This window comes from Piliocolobus tephrosceles, chromosome 13 (genome assembly GCF_002776525.5).
Source record: "Piliocolobus tephrosceles isolate RC106 chromosome 13, ASM277652v3, whole genome shotgun sequence".
Classification (NCBI taxonomy): domain Eukaryota; kingdom Metazoa; phylum Chordata; class Mammalia; order Primates; family Cercopithecidae; genus Piliocolobus; species Piliocolobus tephrosceles.
This window is the reverse complement of record NC_045446.1, coordinates 2,410,611-2,432,460: the sequence shown is the minus strand read 5'-3', so window position 1 is coordinate 2,432,460 and position 21,850 is coordinate 2,410,611. Positions and strand designations below refer to the sequence as shown.

Genomic DNA, 21,850 nt, shown 5'->3' with positions numbered 1-21,850 from the left:
GAGAAGTTACTCTAGAAAAGGGTAAGTTCCTTCCAGGTATCATGGGCTGGCTTAACCTGGACCAGTTTGACTTTACTAAGTCCCATTTCTCATCTGGGGAGCCTGAGGCCATTAAGGTTATCTGGTCCCAAAATCCCCTGGAGCTGTCACAGGGATCCCCATTCTTTGCCTTTAGTCACCCCAGCCCCAAGAGCCATCTTCCACATGGAGTGAGCAGGGAGCTACAAGGAAAAGACGGGTCACAGTTGGAGAGAGACACAGAGGAACCAGGTGGGCTGGTAGGACAGGAAGATATAGGGAGAAAGTGAAGCTCTCTTGGGGAGGCAGGAATACTTCTACCCGGCTTCCTTCTACCCACTCTTCATAGAACACAAACACTGTAAGAATGACTTTTTCCAAACCCTCTTAGCATTCAGAAGTAGAATTGCTGTATAAGAATTTTTTCATAGGTGCTTTTTTTTTGGGGGGGGGGGTGCATTTATTTAAAAAATAACCACATCATTAGTGAAATCTTCCAAAGTCTCTTTTTGGAGCCCAAATTGCACTAATGTCCACATCTGAGGAGGCTATCATAATAAAAGAACACATACCTATTTCACCTATGATGGTCAGTGCAATCTTGAAAGCACTAGTAAATAGGGTCCATCAGCTTTAAAAATACAAACCCAAATTGGGTCATACCGAAATGCAAGGCTACACACAATAACCTGGGTGAATCTTCAGGGAATTGTGCTGAGTGAAAAGAGCCTATCCCAAATAGGTAATTTGCTGTGTGGTTCCATGTATGTAATATTCTTGGAATGATAAAGAAATGAAGAATAGGTTAGTAGTTGCCAGTGGCTACGGACAGGGTGGGGTGGGAGGGAATTGGGGGTGGCTATAGAAGGGGGACATGAGAGATTCTTGAAGAGTTAGAAATGTCCTGTAGTGAGACTTATCAATGCAATATCCTGGTCAGAATATTGTACTACAGTTTTGCAAGATGTTACCATCGGGGGAAACTAGGTAAAGGAGTACATAGGATTTCTCTATGTTGTTTCTTAAACCTGCATGTGAAATCTACAATTATCTCAAAATAAAAGTTTATTTTAAAAAAACCCAAATTAAAAAAAAAAATCAATAGTCCTCCTAAAAATACCCAGAAATGAATTTTAGAATGTCCAAAATCCATACAAAAATCTAAAAAATATGGAAGGATGTTGCCATGGATTTGAACATGTGGGTAAACTGCCTCTATTTTTGGCTGGAAAGACTTTTTTTTGAAGTGAGGGGATGGCAGTTCTTCCTAAGTTAATCTAAATTGAACAGAGTTTCAATAACAAATGCCACTGGGATATGGATATACACACAGATAGACAACTTTTTTTTTTTTAATTAGTCAAGCTGAGGCCGTGGGGTGGTGGCTCACGCCTGCAGTCCCAGCACTTTGAGAGGCCGAGGCTGGCAGATCACTTGAGGTCAGGAGTTTGAGACTAGCCTGGCCAACATAGTGAAACCCCGTCTCTAATTAAAAAAAAAAAAAAATTAGCCAGGCATGGTGGCAGATGTCTGTAGTCCCAGCTACTAGGGAGGCTAAGGCAGGAGAATTGCTTGAATTGAGGCAGAGGTTGCAGTGAGCCGAGATTGCGCCACTGCACTCCAGCCTAGGTGACAGAGTGAGACTCTGCCTCAAAAAAAAAAATAATAATAATAATTAGGGGAGCTGGTTCTAAGTTTATATGAAAAAAAAAAAAATGCATGTCCTGTAAAATTCAGAAGTAGCAGCAGTCTGGCCCGTTGTGCTCCTCTAGCCCCCATCTGGCCTAACAGGCCCTAGTGTGCAGCAGGGACCATTTTCCTATCACTGTCTACAGTATCTGGATAAGAATGGAGAGAAAGGCAGATTTCAAAAAATCTAATCTGGGATCCTATGCATCCTAAATAATCTTATGAGGATGCACTTGTACTTTTTCTGATGCTGATACTATTCATTCCAACTCACCTCCCCATCAGCTTTGTCAGGCACTGTGAATTGCGTGGTATACATGATCACAATGGATGGAATGGCGATCATGAGGTATAGCAATACATTTAAGTAACATTGTGTCACTACTATAGGACAGGCACCTTTCTGCATACTTTACATTATAAATTTGTGTCATCCTCATAACAACCCTGTGAGGAAGGAACTCTTATGATTCCCATTTTACAGGTAAAGAAACTGAGACTGAGGTTAAGTGACTCACTCAAGGTGTAGCAGGTAGAAAGTAGTGGACTTAGGATATGAATTCAGACTCCCAGACCCTGCTCTTAGTTCCTGTCTTTGGCTATGGATTAGTAAAGGAGAGCACAGCCAAGGGTGGGACAGGCAGCTGTAGTCCTCTGGACCAGATTCACATGGTTGGGGCTGCATTGCTACAGGTGGCCTAACTCAGACATGGAAACTGAGTCGCTGCTGCCCAACTCATGCCATGAAACCATTTTGGTCTGCACAGCTTACAATAGCACTCTAGCTCTAGCTATGATACTTTATGGTGTTAGTGGGTTTTTTTGGTGGTTGGTATGGAGGAGGGGCTGGGCTACAAGTTTTAGATTATGTTTCTTATTGTAGGTTTTTAAAAATTCTTGAATTAGGCCTATTTACTCTTTTATTCTCGATTGAGTTAGCAAATTCAGTTTTTCCAAGATGCCCTGAAAAGTATGATCATACATGTATATGAAATGGTCCCTGGGTCCAGCTGGCAACTCCTGTACACCCCTGACCTGGATTCTGCCTTCCATGAAGTGAGCCTTGGAAGAAACAAGTGCTCATGCTCTCTGACATTATTAGTTGCCAAGATGAAGCCTCAGTCCCAAACACCCCAGCTTCCTGTCTAACTCAAGAGCTAATCCTGTGTTTAAATCTTAAGAGTGTTTAGATCTTAGGCCATGCCATGAATTCCCCTGGTTGACTGCATTGTGAAAATGAGCTTCCTATTATTGGCTCTTAAGCAATGGAGATGAGGGGGAGTCCTGCTACACAGATAAGTGCATCATAAAGTTACATAATTAAAATAACTGAGCTCTGGCCTATCAACAGACCCATCAGCAGTCCAGAATAGAGTCTAGAAATGGACACAAATTAAATGAGAGTTTGAAATATGATAAAGGTAGCAGTTGAAATTAGTAGAGAGATGATGATATACTCAAATAAATAGTGTTGGGACAACTGGACAAACATGGAAAACTAAATTGGATTTAATTACTATGCCAAAATCCAGATAAAGCAAGGATTTAAATGTAAAAAATGAAATAAAAAATGATAGAAGAAAACATGGAAGAATTTATTAAAACAATTCCAGGATGAGATTATTTCAAAATTTAAGATAAGAACCTCAAATCATAAAAGACTGACACAGTTGACTATGTGAAATTAAAAAAATTCTGCCACCAGAAAAATATTACAGAAAAAGCCAAAATACCTAAGGAAAATTAGGATAAAATATTTTCAATGAATATGACAAAGCAAGTTTTCTATAAATCAGTAAGACAAGATGTTTTACAAAGTCCAAAGGGTATTAAGAGATAGTTCACGAAAAAGAAAAAACAATGATTTTAATCATTTGAAAAGATAAAAACCTCATTTCCAACAAAAGAAATGTAAAATAAAGCTCCAGTGTACCATTGCTCATCTATGAAATTAATGAAGATAAAAACCTGATTATACACTCGGTAAGGGTGGGGGAAGCAAGTGCATTTGCGCAGTCATAGTGATGTAAATGGTATAGCCCTTATTTGGCAGTATCTATCACAACATAAAAGAATATTTTAATCCTGCTGGAAATGGGGGGAAAGGGAGGATCTCTTAAAGTAAATCCACTGAAAATGGAGACCAAAATTTTACAATAGAGATATTTGATTGGGAAGTTACTTTGAAAAATAACAGTAGTTAAAATATTCTTTTATCTCATATGTAGTAACAGTTGTTAGAGTTACAATTATGTACCCATTTTAGAAAAACACAAATCCAGAGGGGATTTTGGTTTGTCTTTTGTAAAACATTATATGGTAACATCTGAGGGCATCTTTTATACTTGGCAGAGGATGTTGGCAGCACTTCCACAGAGAGGATCATTTTTTGTAGAAGTATGGCATGGTTTCACTGCTTGACCAAGAGGCCACCTGCATCAATTATCATCTCCTCTGCTGTCCTCTGAAATGCTTATCTAGGCATCAATCTTGGTTTCCTCTTCAACTGATAACTAACTGGTCTACTCTGCCCAGTCTCTATTTGAGAAATTCTTTGATATCATTTTCTTTAACTTGATGAAATCTCCTATTTTGGCAAGATTTACAGTTCCTCTTTATAAGTTCCTCTTTACTTTGTGTGTGCTTTATATTGTCTTTGGTTGACAAGAGACAGCCAGAGATCAGTCAGCAGAGATACAAGTAGGGATAAGATGGATAGGGAGAAACAACAGTGTTCAATAGGGAGGGATGTTTCGGGGAAACCAATTTCATAAGTGGTCATTTCAGCAGTGAATATATTTGAATGGTTAATGGCTGTTTTTTAGCTGCCCTACATATCCATCAATAGAGGATCTGTTCCATAAATCATGGCACAATGAAACTCTCTGCAGCTGTTAATGAAAAGGAGATTTGCTAGATGTCTTAATACAGATCCATCTCCAGAACATACCAGCGTCTTCCTTTTAAGTGGTGCACATTGGGGCTGAATGCTTACTAAGAAATGAAAGGCTCCCCAGTCAAAGCTGACAAGGGTCATTACAGCATGACCCCTGTGGTAGATCCCAGCACAATACACTGGCCATCACTCCATTCTCTTCAGATGTCCTGGGGTTGCTTCATACAGCAGACCATCATCATACCCTCAGCCACTATGCATACAACTTGGCTTTCTCCTTCCAGGCTGTAGTCCAGTTAGCGCTCCCTTGGAAATACTCAAGACCTTAATGAACTTTCCATCTGTGAATCTATGAAGCTACCCATTTCTTAGAGGCCTCTTTGGAGAGCTGACTGTTGAATACCCAGTATGATGGTCCTTAGCCTTCTTAAATCTTTCCTGTACCACTACCTCTATGCCTTTTGCCAAGTCCAAGTGTTCACCAGAAATGGAATTGATGCCAGAAAGACTACAGCTAACAATCTGAGCAGAACAGGGAGCATGTCCTATCTGGGAAAAGCCCAGCTCATTGGGCTAAATCTCTAACTGAACACAGAGACTATGCTTCTTCCAATTATACTGGAAGCCCAACCATAAGAAAACAATACTTCAGTTACACTGTTCAGAGCCATCACCTGTTCACATGTGTGTCTGTATACATGTACACACACATTTTGAAATAAAAATGCTTCTCAGATGTAGTGTACCAGAATAAATCAGCATCATATGTACAGCTCAAAAAGAAGTATGGCATACCTATGAAAGAAGTCAAAGGCAAAGTGTAGAAGAATACATATAGTATGTTACCATTTGTATAAAAAGGAGCCATATCTACTACGTACATGCACACACAGACACACATATATTTGTTTATATAAAATATGTCTGGAAAGATACAATAGGAAAGTGTTGAGTGGTAACCTTTAGGGAAGGAAACTTGGGAATTAGGGGTTGGGTGGGGAGAGTGTTATTTTTCACCCCTTTTGTACTCTGAATTTGTTTTACCATGTGTGTAAAGACTGTTTTATCATTTTTGTAGCACAACACTTGAATACATAAAGCATGATTGGCTCCCCAGAAGGCAGGTGTTGGCTAGGCAGTGGATGCACGGTAGGGCAGGGTGCAGCCCTGCATGCGCGTGTATGCCCTGCAGGCAGCAGCTCCCCGCACACAGTGCTGTGAGTCTCTGGTTCATGTCACTCTGTGGAGCAGGGGCTGCTCCAGCACAAAGAGGTTTTTGACAGGGAAAGGCAGAGCCAGAGTCAGGGCAGGCCCTGGGCGGGCTCCCAGAGAGCCCAACCACCCTCTAATAAGGGGTGCTCTCCACCCTATCTGAGGAGCAATTGGGATCTCCTAGGAAGTGAAACTGTTACGTATGTCCTATTACAGAATTTCAAGTGGAGTGATTCTGAAAGAAACAAATGTGTATGGCATGTTGTGACTGCTGTGTCTCATGAAATATTTAAGTTTTTATGTAACTTTTTTCCATTTCAGATCTTTTATTTTAACACAAAATGACAATATATTTTTCAATTGATTTGCCTGATGTCTGTATTTAAATGTTTTCTAATGCACACACGTGTTTTAAACTCATTAAAAAAATATGACTTAGATCCCATCCCACTTTTATGTTTTATATTGCCAAAACTCTGCTTTTGGGAGGGGTGAGTTATCTTCACTTCTGAAACAGTACTGCTTGGGAGCTGGTTTGGCCCTGGCTATTCTGGGGAAATGACACAATATTGACCTAGGAGGGGCCCTAATCTTTCCCCACTAGAGCACTACCTCTAATAGGGGGAAGGATGGGAGAAAGAGGCTAGTGAACCCACCTTCAGGCCTGTCCACTCAGGACATGCCCATACTAGCCTCTCCAGGGGCTCTGCCCTTGGCATCCCCGTCCCCCACCTGGGCTCTGGCAGAGAAGTCGGGCGGGAAGAAGCCGGCTGAGTGCCCGCCACTGTAAGAGGAAACGAAGAGAAACAGCTCCAGTCAGCCCCAGAAGCGAGGCCTGGAAAAACTCTGCAGCTGGAGCTAACACAAAGGACTTTTCAGACCCTGCAGCCAAGGTGCCCAGTGAGCTTTTTTTTTTTTTTTTTTTAAACAGCTATTAGGGTGACAAGCCTTTCCAAAGGCCAGCAGTTGGCGAGAGTTTCCAGGAAGCTGGTCTGGCACTGGGCTGGGATTGGAGCAACTTTAACGAGTTAAATTCAGAAGGAAGGAGTCATCAGGAAAGGTTTAAGGTTCAACAAACTTTTCAAATTATTTTGCAAAAAGTTCTGGCTTTCCAATTCAAAGGCATGTTTCGCTGTGACTGTTTTAAGCCAGAGACTATTTAAAAGGCAACGCAACCAGCACACTTCAGATTCACTTACTCGAGGTATTTGTCTAAATCCTTGGAATGGGCTTTGCAAGTGCCACCTAGTGCCTAGTAACACTGGGGCCATCTTACATACCTCGACAGGCAGCCCTCCTCCCCATGTGCCTCCCCCCAGCCTCCGTGGTCGCGCGCGCGTGCACACACACGCACGCGTGCACCTTCCCCAAGCAGGAAGCTGCTCTTTGCCAAGGGCGAATGGAATTCAGATTTCCAGAGGGTGTCCTTGGCCTCCAGCTCCACGGCTGCATGATGAAGAAAGGTCCTAGTGTGTGTGCTGGGGGCTGGGAGAGAGGGGCCTCTGCTCACATCTATCTGGGCCCCAAGAAAAACCCACAACTGGCTGTGCTCTCCCCAGCCACACCCAGCCTCGGTCACATTCCTTCCCTTCCTGAGCCCACACTGGGTGGCCCCGGCAAACCAGCTTCCACACCTCCCTCCCCACCGGCAGGGAGACCTAGCCCAAGCCCCCATAGGACAGCCAGCAAGTACAAATGAGGGGCTGCACCCCAGACCCAAAGAGCCAGAAAGCACAGAGGACCCCCTCATCCCTCCCCACAACACTGGGCATCCCTTGTGGCTGCTGTCAGTCATGGGGAAAGAGACACACTCCCTTGTCTAGCACCCCGTGGGCTAAGCTCCCATGCCTTCCTGTGTCTGCTTTCAGGAAGTCCCTCTTCATATCTAACCTTGACTCTCCTGGCTGTGGTGCTTGTGGGTCTGGGATTGAAGGGCCATCACTGCTCTTTGCACCAGAGCTTCCCAACATACCAGCAAAAAGGACTGTACCCCTTCCCCTGTCGAGTCTGGGCCTTCCAAGCCCTGAGATTCAGCATCGTCAGGAATTAAACATTTATAGGAAAACCAGGGACATGAGTCAGGGTGTTCATCAGCAGTAGCAAGGTGGGTAGGCTGGTCACGTTTAGCTTCTCATTAGCCCAAGTAATAGGGCCTTGCACCTGTGTGGCCAGGGAGGGGATAGGCTGAGAACTATCTTTCTACAGGCTGTCAGCATCAACAAGTGGTTGTGACGAGCACGAGTTTGTATGGCTTTTCAGGTGTGCTGGCTCAAGGAGGCCCCACACCAAGTTGGAACCTCCAGGCCTGGTGCCTAGGCAGAGGGTTGGCTAAACAAAGGCCAAGGGGAGCTGTGCACTGTCACTTCCCTTTGTTTGGTAATGAGACTGTTTCCAGAAGCTGGCCTGGTAGCCTGTGGGATTGTTTCTCTTGAGATTTCTTCTAGGGGAGAAGGTGGCCAAGACTTTGCAGTCTGCATCACCCAGTCCCCAGAATATACAAGGGACTCAGCTTGCCTAGTCACAGTTCGGCTTTTGGCCTTGGCTCCAGGGCCCATTCTGATCCTTGTGCTTGGCTCAGGGATGGTCAGCACGCCTGCCCTGATGCTGCCTGCTGGGGTCTCCTGCTGAGTACCATGAAGGCCTACTGTGGCCTGAGAAGCCATCTTCATGGTCTCTTTTGGCCAGCCCCAGACCCTATATTTGTTCAAGGAATACATTGATTCATTGGCTTCTCCTTTAGGCAAGGCCTGCAGTGGACTCAGCTGGGGTTCATTATTCCCTGCCACCTGGGGTGGGCCTGCATGGCCAGGCCCAAGGCCTCAAGTGCCACATACTGCTCCCCTGACAGGTGGCTAGGGTATGACACTCAAGAAAATGGCCAGGCAGAACCTGAGTTGGGGTCACTTGGTCCAGCCCTTCTGAAGGGGACTGGTTGGATCTGGTGCACGGAGGAGACATGCCATGCTGGACCAGCAAAAAAGCATAGAACTCAGAGTCTGGAACGTGACATCTGGCCTTGGCTCTGCCATCAGCTGACTGTGTCCACTGCACAAGGTCCTATCATATCTGGTCTTAGGGCTTCCATTTACCCAGAGTCCTTCCATCACCTGACACTTGCAGGGATGTTTCCCAATCAAAATTCAGGCCATGTGGTCTGATAAGGCCACCTTCCAGGCTGGTAATGGAGGGGCCTGGGAGTACAGAGCTCCTAGGCACTGCCATGGAATGTGGGGACCTTAGGGGAAGGACATCTCAATTGAAGCTCTGCAGAGCCCCTGGGGTAGACAGTTCTGTACTCTCATCCCCTAACCCATACCAGCCTGAGCTCAATCATACCAGCCTGTGAAGACTGCCCCACCACACTGCTTCTGCACAACACACCAGGCCCCCTTGAGCTCCCACCTGGAGCCCACACACCTAGCTGGTGGGGTTCATGGGGCAATTCAAAAAGAAAAGCAGAAAAAAGCATTCAAGTATTTTGGACTGGAAGGAATTCAATTTAACTTAACAAATCAAGACGTGAACCTAAAGAAAACACTGAAAAACAAGCCCACCTTTGAAAGGCCCAAAGAGGGAGGATTAGGCGGGAGAAGAAAGGTCCCCTTGGGGCAGAAGACAGCTGTTCAGTGCAGACCAGGGACCGGGGGAAGATGCTGGACTTGAGTGCAGACCAGGCCAAGGTAGGGAGACAAGCCCAACACACACTCAAGGACTTGAAGTCAGGGGTGCTATCTAACTTTTTGGCCCACTCTTTCTACCACAGATACAGAGACTAGCTGCCTGAGGAAGCATAGCAGGGTCCACAGACTGGCTGCTTGGTGCTGCCCACCTCCTCTCCAGGGCTTGGCTCCCTGGGGCCAAAGGCTCAGACCCGTAACCACAGTGGGGTTGCAGGGTTGCAGGGATTTATTTGGGGGAAGAATCCTGACTGGGTCAGAAGGAGTATGTGCATGCATATATATGTGTGTAGCTACTCCTCGTTCTCTGAAAAGTCCTGCCTACCACCTACTTACCAAGTACCCTCTACTGCCCTTGCAAAGTCACTCCTCTCTGCCTCAGTTTCCCCAGCAGGGCACCACAGGACACTGCTGTGGCAAGGTTTATACTTAGGGTGCAGTGCAGTCTGATTTCGTATGAATGCTCAGTGCCAAAGACTTAGGAGATAAGTCAGCCAGAGTCAAAATTAACCTTTGAAAAATCCCTTGAATTGGCCCTAAAAATAATTCCTTTCTCAGATCTTTGTGTATATGCCCTGCTGGGTTGCTCTTCTGCCCGCTGAAGTGGGAGAATCTCTGAGTGGGCATCCAGGGTACCCTGGGAGAGGCATGCCAGGTGTTCCTTTACTTTTTTCAGGATATTCCCAGTGTCATCTTCAGAGGGATCCTCTGAGGCTGTAGCCACACATGGGAAAAGATTACTTATGGAGAAGATCAAAGGCTAAGGGGCTGGGGGATGGTGGAGATGTCTGATTCTGAGGTCAGACCCGGACTCCTGTCTACCTCTGTCTCTCCGCCTTTTATTTTTCTTCCTCCTCTCCCAACAAGGCCCTCTTTCTAAGATGGCACCTCAGGCTTCCTATGGAACCAACCAGGCCTTAAAGACTAACTGCCAGACTTCCTCTACCAAGTGCTAGCCAGTCACTACCAAGGACGTGTGCCTCAGATGCAGCCCCTGCCCATGACACCTGCATTGTCCCTACAGGGCCTACATATCTGAAGCATGAATGCCTAGTCAGGGGATCTGGGGCACCATGAGAAGGCATGAAGCTGGGATCTGCCAATTTGCATCCTAGGAGGGCAGGTCAGCCTTGTCCAGGCAATCCAGGAGCCTTCCCAGTGGCCCACTGGCCAGTGAGGACCCTTGACCTCCTTGCCTAGTGGCACCAGGTTTATGATGCACATAGAGGCTGAACTTGAAGAATTCTTATTGCAGAGGGCAGCCACAAAAGCCACTGGTCAGTGCCCAGATAATCTCTGCAGACTGTTTCCTCGCTGCTCCATGGGCCACAGAATCCCTTTGTCTTGTTACTGCTACACTGCCTTCCTACCAATCTTCAGGGTTCATCTCTGCCTCTGCCATGCATATCCAGGCTCCCACAGAGATTGTGTCTGGGAATGAGCCCTGGCTTCTGCTACTATCCCCCAGTGATACTGGCAAGTCCCTATCCTTCTTGAGGCTTCAATTTCCCCTTCTGTGAGCTGGGAGGACTGGCCCACTAGATGTTCTCTGAGGGACCTACCAATGATGTGGGCTGTGTGTCTCAGCCAACAGCAGCATCCCCTTCTAACCCCAACACAAGAAATACACATAGTATGTGTCTGGTTAATGCTCCTGGAATTTCAGCCTATACTAAGCACCTGAAAGCCACTGAGTCTGAACTCTGCTACCATATTTGAAATTATCTCTCCATTGGGCACCTACGGGTTGCCTAGAGACAGGCTACCATGGTCTTCTTCCCTCGCCCGTCATGTGCAGGCTCAAAGGCAGGTGAGCTGCACAGCTCGCCCTGCTCTTCACTCTGCTTGAATGTGGGTGCTGGCCTTGGCAGATGGGCCCAACAGTGATGAGAACAAATGACAGATGCATACTGGGGCACCTGTGACTGCCATGAGGCACAGTCCACTGATTCTGCCTCCAACCCCCTCCCCAGAGCAGAATAGTGAGTGCTAGGTTTCTGCCTGTACCTCCACTGGAGCCCCAGCAGCTCCTGAACCCCATTCCGAGACTTGAGGTTGTGACTTGGGGACCTCTAGACTTCCCTTCCCTCCACCTAACTCCAGACTGTCCTGGAGCTTGGGACTCACAGGCCTCTAGGCACATCTTATTAAGGACAGCAGCTGACAGCCATATGTTGTGGCCCCATTTGTATCCCATGGTAACTCATGACCTGGCAGTTTCAAAAGCTCTCAGACCAAATAAGGAATGTCCCCACAGGATCTCCCATCATAAAGAGACATTTTATGCTGGCTAATATTTTCAGGCATTTCCCTGAGTCAGGTATGTGGCTGGATGCCTAACACTATCTCCTCAAAGCCTTACATTAATACTGTGAGATATACCCCCAGTGTATACAAGAGGAAACTGAGGCTCATAGAGATTAGGTGACTGCCCCAGTGTCCTGTGGGCAGGATGAAATGACCCAAGCTGGCCAGGGCTCCCTGACAGACCTGGTCCCTGGATTCAGTGAACATACACCAAACCATCAGCTGACAAAGAATGAATCTGACAAGCTGTTCATGACCACCACACTGAAACTCCAGGGCAGGGTAAAAGATATTAAACTAAATAAACAAGGGACACACGATGCCATGTTTCAGGAGCTCCAATACTATAAGGATATCCATTCTCCCATGCCCATCTAGAGTCTGCTGCACCTAGAGGAGACTTTCCATGGCAACTGGCATATGTATGGTGAGGCAGAAACCCTACAAAGACAGCAAAGCCGGTGATGAGGAAGGAGAAGCAGTCAGAGCCAGCAGGACCAGCTGTCAAAACCTGTTAGCAAACTGCAGTGAGAATGAAACATGGCCCTGGCCACAAAGAACAACTTGAATCTGACCAGTGGCACCAAATAGGGTCCAGAAACAGAGCCACATGTAGCCAGTGAGCTGATTGTAAAGACACTGATACGGCAGGGTAGTGGGGAGAGGACAGGCCTTCCCATGCCGGGTGCTGAGCCAGACTGGATATCCAAGTAGGGGAAGAGTGGACCTTGACCTCGGCCTCACATTGGACACAAAAATCAATCCCAGATGGAGTGCAGATCTACATGGGAAAGGTGAGCTAATAAAGCTTTAGAATAAACCAGAATATCTTTATGACCTTGGAGTAGTCAAAGCTTCTTAAATAGGACACAAGCAGCCCTATCCAGAGAGGAAATGTTTGATTAACTGGACCACATGAAAATTAAGACCTTCTGTTCATCAAAAGACACCATCAAGAGAGGAAGAAGGCAGCCTGCAGAGGGGGAGGCGATATTTGCAGTGTGTGTGTGTGTGTGTGTGTGTGAGAGAGAGAGAGAGAGAGTATGTGAGTGTGTGTGTCTCTCTGTCTGACAAATGATTCCAGAATATATAGAACCATAAATCAACATAAAACAGGCAGAAGATGTGGGCAATTTATACAGAATGATGTATCTGACTAAATGATAACATGGAAAAGGGACTCAACTTCATTAGTCCACAGGTTACTGCAAATTAAAATCACCATTTGATGCTACTAGACATTCACCATCATGGCTAAAAAGGAAACGGAAAATGCCAAGTATTAGGATGTGGAGCAGCCAAAATGCTGCCTGTGGGAATGAAAATTGGGATGACTCCTTCGGGAGACTGGTGGGTAGTATTCACTAAGAGTAAACATATGCCCACCCAGGACCCTGCAGCTCCACATATAGGCATATATTCCCCAGAAATGCAACCTGATGCTCACCAAAAGCATGTACAGAATATTCTTAAACAGCAACCTATGCCAGCAACTGCCTGCTGGCCACAGGTGGTAGAATGGATGAATGATGTAGGCCATGCACACAATGGAGCACCAGACAGCAAGGAGCACGAGGGAGCACTGCTCCCTTCAGCCCCACAGAGAGGCTGCCAGTCATCAAATTGAGTGAGGGACACTGGATACAAAGGTGTATGAGTTGCATCATTCCCACCGCATAAAGTTCAAATGTGGGCAAGGCTGGTCCTTGCTGCTAGAAGTTAGGCTTGTGGTTAATCTCAAGGTCAGTGACAGGAAATGGGAGTCTGAGAGGCTTTCTGGGGGTTCTGTTGCTTCCTCTGGGTGCTGCCCACATGGGTCTCAGGGACTGAAGATGCCTCAAGCTGCACATTTGAGACTTGTGTACTAAATCTGTGTGTGTCACCCTTTAAAAGTTTTAACACTACCACCCTATACCAGGGTAGCCCAGGTGAGCCCAATTAGAGAGGTGGCTAGTCCTGGACTTCAGGGCTGCTAGGCCCAGTCCCATCCCACTCCCTCACTTAAGGGGACATGGCTCTCAGACTTCCTGACTAGGTCACCTCTGTGCTTCAGCTTCCAGATGCTCTGCAGTTCAATCTCCCCTTTCAGGTCTAGGCAGAGCACATAAGAGATCTATATGGGATGTGCCCTCCCACCCCGCCCCGACCCGCTGCCCCTACTGCCAGAAGTGTCTCCATGACAGTATCAGTGCAGTTGTGAAGTCCTTTGCCCTCCAGCCACCTCTGTGGTGTGAATGTTCTCTCTGTCACATCCTCCGACACTACCCGCTTGGCTGAGAACCTGAGCAGCATCGTGGCTGGGAGTTCACAAGTGGAGAGGGCTGAGCCTGGCCAGAGTGCACTGGGGCAGGGTGATTTGGATGGCCCTTCCCTTGCAGAGGAAGTGAGAAGCCTCATTGCTTTCCTCTGGGCCATCCACCTAGACAGTGTGGCCCTCTCCCCATAGCAACAGCCCTAGAAGGCCAGCCACTTCTTCCTTACATGCTCAGATGGAGGAAGTGAAGTTTGGAAAGGTTAGGGGGCCACGGGGGGCCGCCACAGCTGGGCTGATTGCAGGCTGGGAGCCAGATTGAGGGCATCTGATTCCCAATCCCATCTCTTTCCCACTGAGCCATTACGCCTCGGTTTTAATTTAATTAGAAGAACATTTAATCCCCCCGTGCATTTCAGAGACGGGTTTGAGCCTGGCTGGGGCTATGTGGGGCTCTGACGGGGATCCTATGACTCATGCAGCCCTGCACAGCCCTCCCGGGTGGGCCCCCAGAGGGCTTCCTTGGCACCTTGTGCAGACAGAGGTGGTCTGAAACTTTGCAGAAGACAGGACACTGGTCTAGAAAGACAAAATGGTCTCATCTGTTCTTGACAAGCCCCTCACTTATCCTTCTGGACACTGGTCCCAGAATGGCCTTTCTGTCCTTTCCTACCAAAGTTTACAGGGAGAGAAATATGGTGAGGAGCTTAGACACTCACAGAGCTGTAGTGCCTGGTACCCTGGGGTCTGTGGGAGTGGGTCACAGTGGGCCTGGATGTCTCCAAAATGTCCCAGGCCAAGCTGGTCCCATCAAAAGAGCTAGCCCCCTGGTCCATGGAGCCGAATTTGGGGCCACCCTTGTGACGTTTGCCCTTATTTCCAGACGGCACAGACTGGCCCTGTCCTTGCTGACAAATGCAGAATTCAGGAGACATTAGTAGTGATGTGGATGAAAGCCAGGCCACAGCGGCCTTGCTGGAAAAGAGCAACTTGAACGTCTTGGCGTGAGATTCTGCAGGGTCCAGGAGAAAGTTGAAGACATGGAAATTCTAATTAACGCACACGGGGCTGTTTTTGCTCAAGGATTTGCGAAGCTGTCATGTCGCAAGAGGCCAGGCAAGCACATGCTTGCCAAGGAGGCGCTCACAGTCACCTGGTGGGGGTCTCTGCAGCTTTCCCTCTGCCTTCTTTCCACCCCCTCTGCCCAGCCTCGGGGCTCCTGGTCCTCCCCCATGCCCATCTCAGTGGGCAGGGTGCTCCCTGAGGGTCCCCCTGGAGAGTGGGACTGGGGGCAGTATCTGTTAACCTCAAGCTGGGGCTTGCCCGTCTTAGATGCCAAAATAGAAGAGATGGGAGCCCTTCAGAGAAACCACACGACTGGGCTGGGCAGAGCCACAGGCTGCAGGGCTTATGGGCCTGTCCTCTTGGGCTGTCTATCTCAGGTATCCATGTGCAACCAATGGGGCAGACGTGTGACTTCCAGGCCAGTCCTGGCTGGCTTGGCAGTTGGGGATGCAGTGTGAGGGAGGATTTCACAAAAATGGTTTCAGCCTCCCAAGGTTGCTGGGAGAAGCTCACCCAGGTCACACCTGCACACAGCCCGCAAGTTCAGAGACGCCGATCTTCAGGCCCCTAGCCCTGTGCCTCAGCACTGGCGCAATGTGTCTGCAGTCCTTGCCTCATCTCAGGCAGGGCTGAGTGAGCCGCAATCCTAGCACTTCTCCGTGCCTGCGGCCTTGGGGGTTCTGGAGAGGAAGAGACCAAGAGGACTATACATACCCTACTCCCTCCTGGCACCATTTGAAAGGCTTGGGGAACTGGTACTGAGGGCTTTGAGAGCCAAAAGAGGACACAGCCGTGCAGCCTGAGTGTATCCTGGGGGGTTTGCTGAGCAGACGCTGGAAAGATGAATGGAAATCTGATAGCTGCAGATGAGTGACAAGGGCATTCTAGATGGCAGGTCACCACACGCAAGGCACAGGGATCACACAGGCATGGCACCGTCCCTACCCACTGTCGTGCCAGTTGACCCTTGGTGAGCAGAGGACAATGAGTGGGTCAGAATCCCAGGAACTCATCCTGGCTCTTGGAGTACAGGGCTCTTCTTCTGTCATGGGGGTTCTCCCCAACTGCCCATGCAGGCCTACAGTCTCTACTTCATGCCTTTCCCTCAGAAGCCCTGTCGTATGGTTCTGGGTGGGAGACACAGGTTCAGGGAGTTTGAGGCTGGCAGGAACTCTCTTGTGCCCCGTTGAACCTAGGAAGATAGCTTCTGCCTGAAAGGTGTGTTCGAGGCTGAGTCCTGGCCGCCCAGAGCTGGTTAAGGGTCCTAAGCCTGAGCAGTAAGGCCCACCTATAAGCTGGGGTGCAGCAAAGCCACTCTGTCTCCTGGGTACCCCGTGCTTCATCTTGCCGTGGCTCCCTAGCTTGCATCAGGCCTGCTCACCCCCACCCCACCTCTGGCTAACAGGCCCTGGAAAGAGGAGCTTCGCCCAACCCCAGGGACCTTCCCGTAATCAAGGCTACAGTGACCTCACCTCTCTGGGGCCCTGCGGGCGGGGAGAGCTCGAGATGGAAACAAAATGTGTCTTTATTTATGTTTTTAATTTGAATTCTGGAACTGGCCCAGCATGGTAATACATTTAACATCAGTAAAATGCTGAAGAAAAATGGAAATTTTTTTGGTAACTGCCTCCCACCCATTCTGCCCCCAGTGAGACCCCAGCACACATCCCTGTTCCTTGCACACACCAGGGCGTGTGCCTCTCTTCCCAGTTCAGGGTCCATCGGGCCAGGCTGCCCACAGGAGCTTCACTGCATCCCTGAGCAGCTGGAGCTGAGTTTAATTATGGGCATCAGTCACTGGGCAGGCTGTATGGGAGGTGGAGGAATGCAGCCCCAATGCGGGCAGAAGACCTGCATGGCCCCCACACCCCTATCACCAGGCAGTTTGGGTCCTGAGGAAACAGGGTGCCCACTGCTGCCAGCCTTCTCCCCCAGGTGGACTGGGGCCTCTACCCAGCCTGTATCCCTGGAGGAGCCTGGGCTCCTAGGCCCTGACACTATATATGCCCACTCTCCCCTGCAGGCCTCTCTGGAGGGACTGTACCCTGACTCCAACCAGCTCCCCTGATGCCTCAGCCCTGAGTTTTCCCTGACCAGAACACAAGGCCTCAAGGTGGCCCCTTTGCAGCAACCTCCTTGTTCTTCCCTCTCCCAGTCCCCTCTTCAGATCCCTCACCCCAAGCCCCATGCCTGGGCTCCTTCCTGCCTTCCCAGGCTGGCTCATATCCAGCAGTCACTTTTGGAACAGTCTGCTCTGAGAGAGGCCTTGGTAAGTTCCAGGGTAGGGACCTGGTTGGGTGATGACTGCAGTCTCTGACCTGCCTGGGCCCACTTATCACTGGAGACCATGGGAGTGCCAACTTGAAAAGGCTGCAGGATCTTGCAGAATGATAATGTGCCAGACCCAGAGTGGGCGGAGAGCTTGGGGATGGGTGTTCAGGTCTCTCAGGCCCTGTCATCCTGGAATGGAACAAGAAACAGCCCAGTGTCCTAGATGACACAGCCACACAGGCTTTGGGTCACCCCTGGGGCAGGTGGGTAACCTCTGGCTCCAGGGAGCTTGGTGTGTGCTGATATCAGCACTGGCAGCCCTCACCCCCATAGTGGTGATTTACTGGGCAGCTGCAGGTTTGGCTGTGATCCACACAGTGCCTGGTCTCTCACCACCTTCACCTGCAGGGGCCTTGCAAGACCCAAGAGTTGGTAAAGCCTGGCTGCCCAGCCAGATGGACTGTGGGTGATGGCCCTCTCCTCCCAGTATGACTTTTTGCATGTCTGGAAGCCGGTCTGTGACCAAGAGAACCAAGGTGAGCGAGAGCTCCAACAGGAGGAACAAGCAGCCAGAAGGATGAGAAGGGACAGTCCCCTGTCTCAGGGGACAGCCAAGAGGCAATACAGCCATTGCTACCTGTATTGCACACAACATGAGCCACTAAACTCTAACACTGATCACTCTGGAGGTCCGTCATGTCCAGGACCTGGTACAAGCCTTGGCCACAGTATAAACCATCATTCTGTCTTTTGGTGCTGACTTGTACCTGGGCAGCCCATCTGGCTACCAGCCTGCTCGCACCGCTTCTCCTGCCTTTTTACCCAGCCAGGAGTGGCCCAGAAGCTCAGAGCCTATTCTCAGGGTGTCCATGACTAGTCACTCCTGCTTTCCAGTGACCTGCTGGTTCCCTTGGAGCCTCTTCATACCCTACCAACCATGAGGTACTGCCAACCTCTCTGTGAATTGGGAGGTCCTGGAAAGATGGTGGGCAGGTCCCATCTGATCATAATTACCCCTTAAGACAGCCACTCCTTCCCTGGAGGTGGCCTCATTCTGTCTACCCAACCCTGCCAGTTCTCTGGTTACACCTGCAGTCCCCCAGCACCATGGGTCGCGATTTCCTTAGTGATTTGCAAGGCCAGGCCTGCACCTGGCTGGCTGCAAAGGCAGGAGGCCCAGGGCCTCACTACGACAAAGACATACATGGCTTAGGACAACCTCCTGACCCTCAGAGAGTCCAAAGAACAAAACACCCTTTAGAAAAACGTCGGTAGAGAGAAGGAGAGTCCCCGCAAGTGGCCCTCAGAAGGGCTGCGAGTGTCACTCACAGATCCTGACACAAAGACATTTATCAAGGGGAATCCCCAGTGGGTTGGCAGCCAGAATGGAACTGTGGCCAGAATGGACCTGAGCGCCCCACTGACCCCACTGCATGGCTGTCACCACTGGGCACCCCAGCAGGGAGCACTGAGTCACATGTCACAGGGGAATCACACCATGGCCAGGCACCGGGGATTGGCCTGGCCATGCCGTGAGGGCGGGGGAGGATGGGCTTGCATCCCAGGCCAGCTGTGCCTCAGGGGAAGGCCAACTGGAAGGCGTGGAAAATCAGCCATTTCCTCCACCTGAAGGAGCCCCTGAGGACAGCAGCAGCAACTGGCAGACTGCACCCAGCATCTGCCCCGTGGCTTTGGCCAGGGTTCCATGGGGAAATGCTAAAAAACAAAGTTGTCTGTTTTTTGGGGGGCAGGGGAGGGGGCTCGGGGAGAGAAAAACAATCTCAGACTCTCAAAGCATGAAAACAAGTGGAAAATGATCAGTCTGGTTTTCCATAAGTCAAAACAACAGGATCATGTTCCCAGACTCAGTGGGAAGTGCCCTCGCTCTCCTCTCTTGCCTGGTGCCTCGGTGCTGGGGCCAGGCAGACGGCGAGTGGTGGGCACTAGGCGAGTAGATAGCACTCTGGCCAGAGGGCAAGCCTTCCCCAGCACCAAGGCTGACTCCTTGAGCCCCAGTCCCCTCCAGCCCAGCCCTTCACACACATGTAGGCACTCACTGTGAGATGTGGGTGATGGGTGTCAGCAGAGTCTCCCCTTCCAGGTCCAGGTCCTCAGCGAAGCTGTTGGTTCTCATGAAGTGGGGCGTGCTCACTTCCAGCAGTGTTGGGCTCTTCCTCACTGAGGAGAAAGTGTGGGGACAACAGGTTAGGCCTCCCACCCAACCTGCCAGTCCCGTGGAGCCAGGCCTGTGAACTCCCAGGGCCAGGTGAGGAGTGGAGTTTGTGCCTGGAAGCTCCAGCCCTGACAATCAGTTTTATAGTAGGGTGCTGGGGTGGGTGGGTGTTTAAAATGGCCTCAAAGTGCCTGACACTTCAGTGTCTGAGGAAAGTAAAGGCCAGTGAATCCTCTTCAGAGTGGTAACTGTGCCTGGGGCTGTGCTCAGGTGTCAAAGACTCTCCCTACCTCAGGTTCTGGGCCTCTTCCCATGTTCATAACTGACACTTGGGTCAAGAATAAAACAGAGGTGACAGGCACAGGCCTGGTAAGGGACAACAGCTCCCACAACCACACATTGTCACACTCATACACTGACAGAGCAGTGGGTCAGGAAAGATGGGGTGATACGACCTCTGACCCATGAGGAATGGCAAACCTGGGAGGTGGGGGCAGCCACAGAATTCCTTTCTCAAAACACGATGCCACATCAACCAGTTGCACCCCCAGCGAGGCACAGGAGTCCCTCCAACAGCTGGCTTCACATTCTGATTCCTGGGCCCACCTCTGAAGCTTTGACACGGGAGCTCAGGATACTGATCCTTATCACTCCCTACTCTCTGTTCACACTATCAGTATTTGCTCTTGGATTATATTTGTCTTCATTTAAATATTTTATTGCAAAAGGATTAAGTACTCATCTGTAGGAAGTGGAATAAATCGAATATTCACAATGGCTTTCTTCCCCCAAGGTCATCAGTGTTAACTGCCAATTATATCCCTAGCCCCCACCCTCTCTGCTCATCTGAGCAGCAGATGCCAGGTGGGAGTTGCTTTTATACACATAGGATGACGCTGTTCTTGTCACTCTGTAACATAAGCTCATTTCATTTTTCTCTAGGTATATAGGCATGGATTTAATGATTTTAGTAGTTGCATAATAGTCCACAGTTTGGATTGGCCACAGCTAACCATTCTGTATATCATGGACATTCAGGCTCTTATAGTTTTAAGCTGCTTAATTATTCAGACTATGATACCATATCCATCTTTATTCTTAAAAGCTGACATATCGGAGCAGGGTGAGAGAGTGTGTCCTTAGTAATTTTAATAAATATTGCTGGATTGCTTTCCCAAGAAGTTGTAGCAATTCAGGCTCCCCCAGCTTTCCCACATCCATGCCTGAATGAACTGTTGAATGAAGCCCAAATGAAGGTTGTCAGCACCTTTTGCAGGGACTACCAAGCATGGATGAAAACTGAGGCATTGCTGTTATTTCCATCTGTGTTGAATACCTTTTAGGGGCTTGGCATCTATTTGGGTTTCCTCTTGCAGAATTGCCTGTTCATATCCTTTGCTCACTTTTGCTTATCACTTTGTAGGAATTTTCTATATATTATAGACATTAACTCCTTGTTATATGAGGCACAAATATCTTCCCCAGTCTGTTTTTTCACCTGAATTATGTTGCTTTTATCCTAGAAAATGTTTTATGTTTTTAAAGTGATACATCTTTTGCTTTATAAAAAAGGAAGGTTTTCCCACATCAGAGTAATACAGTTCTCTCTTAAATTTATTCCTAATTTAACTGTTTGAATGTGTTGTATGTATACATATGTATGTATGTAAAAGTTTTAATGCATTTAGTATTTATGCCTGATGTGACAGATGATCAACAATTAGAAAATGAAAATTTAAAGGGTACTACATACAACCTTACTAAAAAATAAAACATAAAACCACAAAATGTCTTGAAGAAAACATAAAGAGAAAATCTCCAGGACCTTGGATTTGGCAGTGAATTCTGAAATACGAAACCAAAAGTTTAACTCGTAAGAGAAAAAGAATCAACAAATTGGACTTTATCAAAAGGAAAAGCTTTTGCTATGCAACAGTCACTTCTAATGGAATGAAAAGACAAAGCACAGACTTGGAAAGAATATTTGCACATCACCTATCGGGTCAAGGACTTGCACTCAGAATCTATAAAGAATGCTTACAACTTGACAATAAAGTGAACAATCCAATTTTAAAAATGGATTATAAATAAGCACATGAAAAGATACGTAATGAACATAAATATGGAAATGCAAATTAGAATCACAATGAAATTCCATAAATTAAAAAAGAAATTCAAAACCCGACAATACCAACCACTCTTGAGGATGTGGAACATGTAGAACTCTCATATGTTGCTGGTGGGAATGCAAAATGGCACAGTGACTTTAGGAAATAGTTTAACAATTTCTT

General features: G+C 48.2%; 1 protein-coding gene across 3 annotated transcripts in view; it reads right to left on the bottom strand.

Moving 5' to 3' along the window:
* KCNQ1 (potassium voltage-gated channel subfamily Q member 1) overlaps window positions 1-21,850 on the bottom strand; it is a 407,002-nt gene that overhangs the window by 168,903 nt on the left and 216,249 nt on the right. For 2 of the 3 annotated variants that reach the window (XM_031936688.1, XM_031936689.1), the window contains exon 11: window positions 19,444-19,564. In XM_031936688.1, coding sequence (XP_031792548.1) covers window positions 19,444-19,564 — 121 coding nt within the window. Of the gene's footprint in view, window positions 1-16,799; window positions 17,576-19,443; window positions 19,565-21,850 lie in introns of those variants that run through there. The other variant, XM_031936690.1, reaches the window with a different exon arrangement.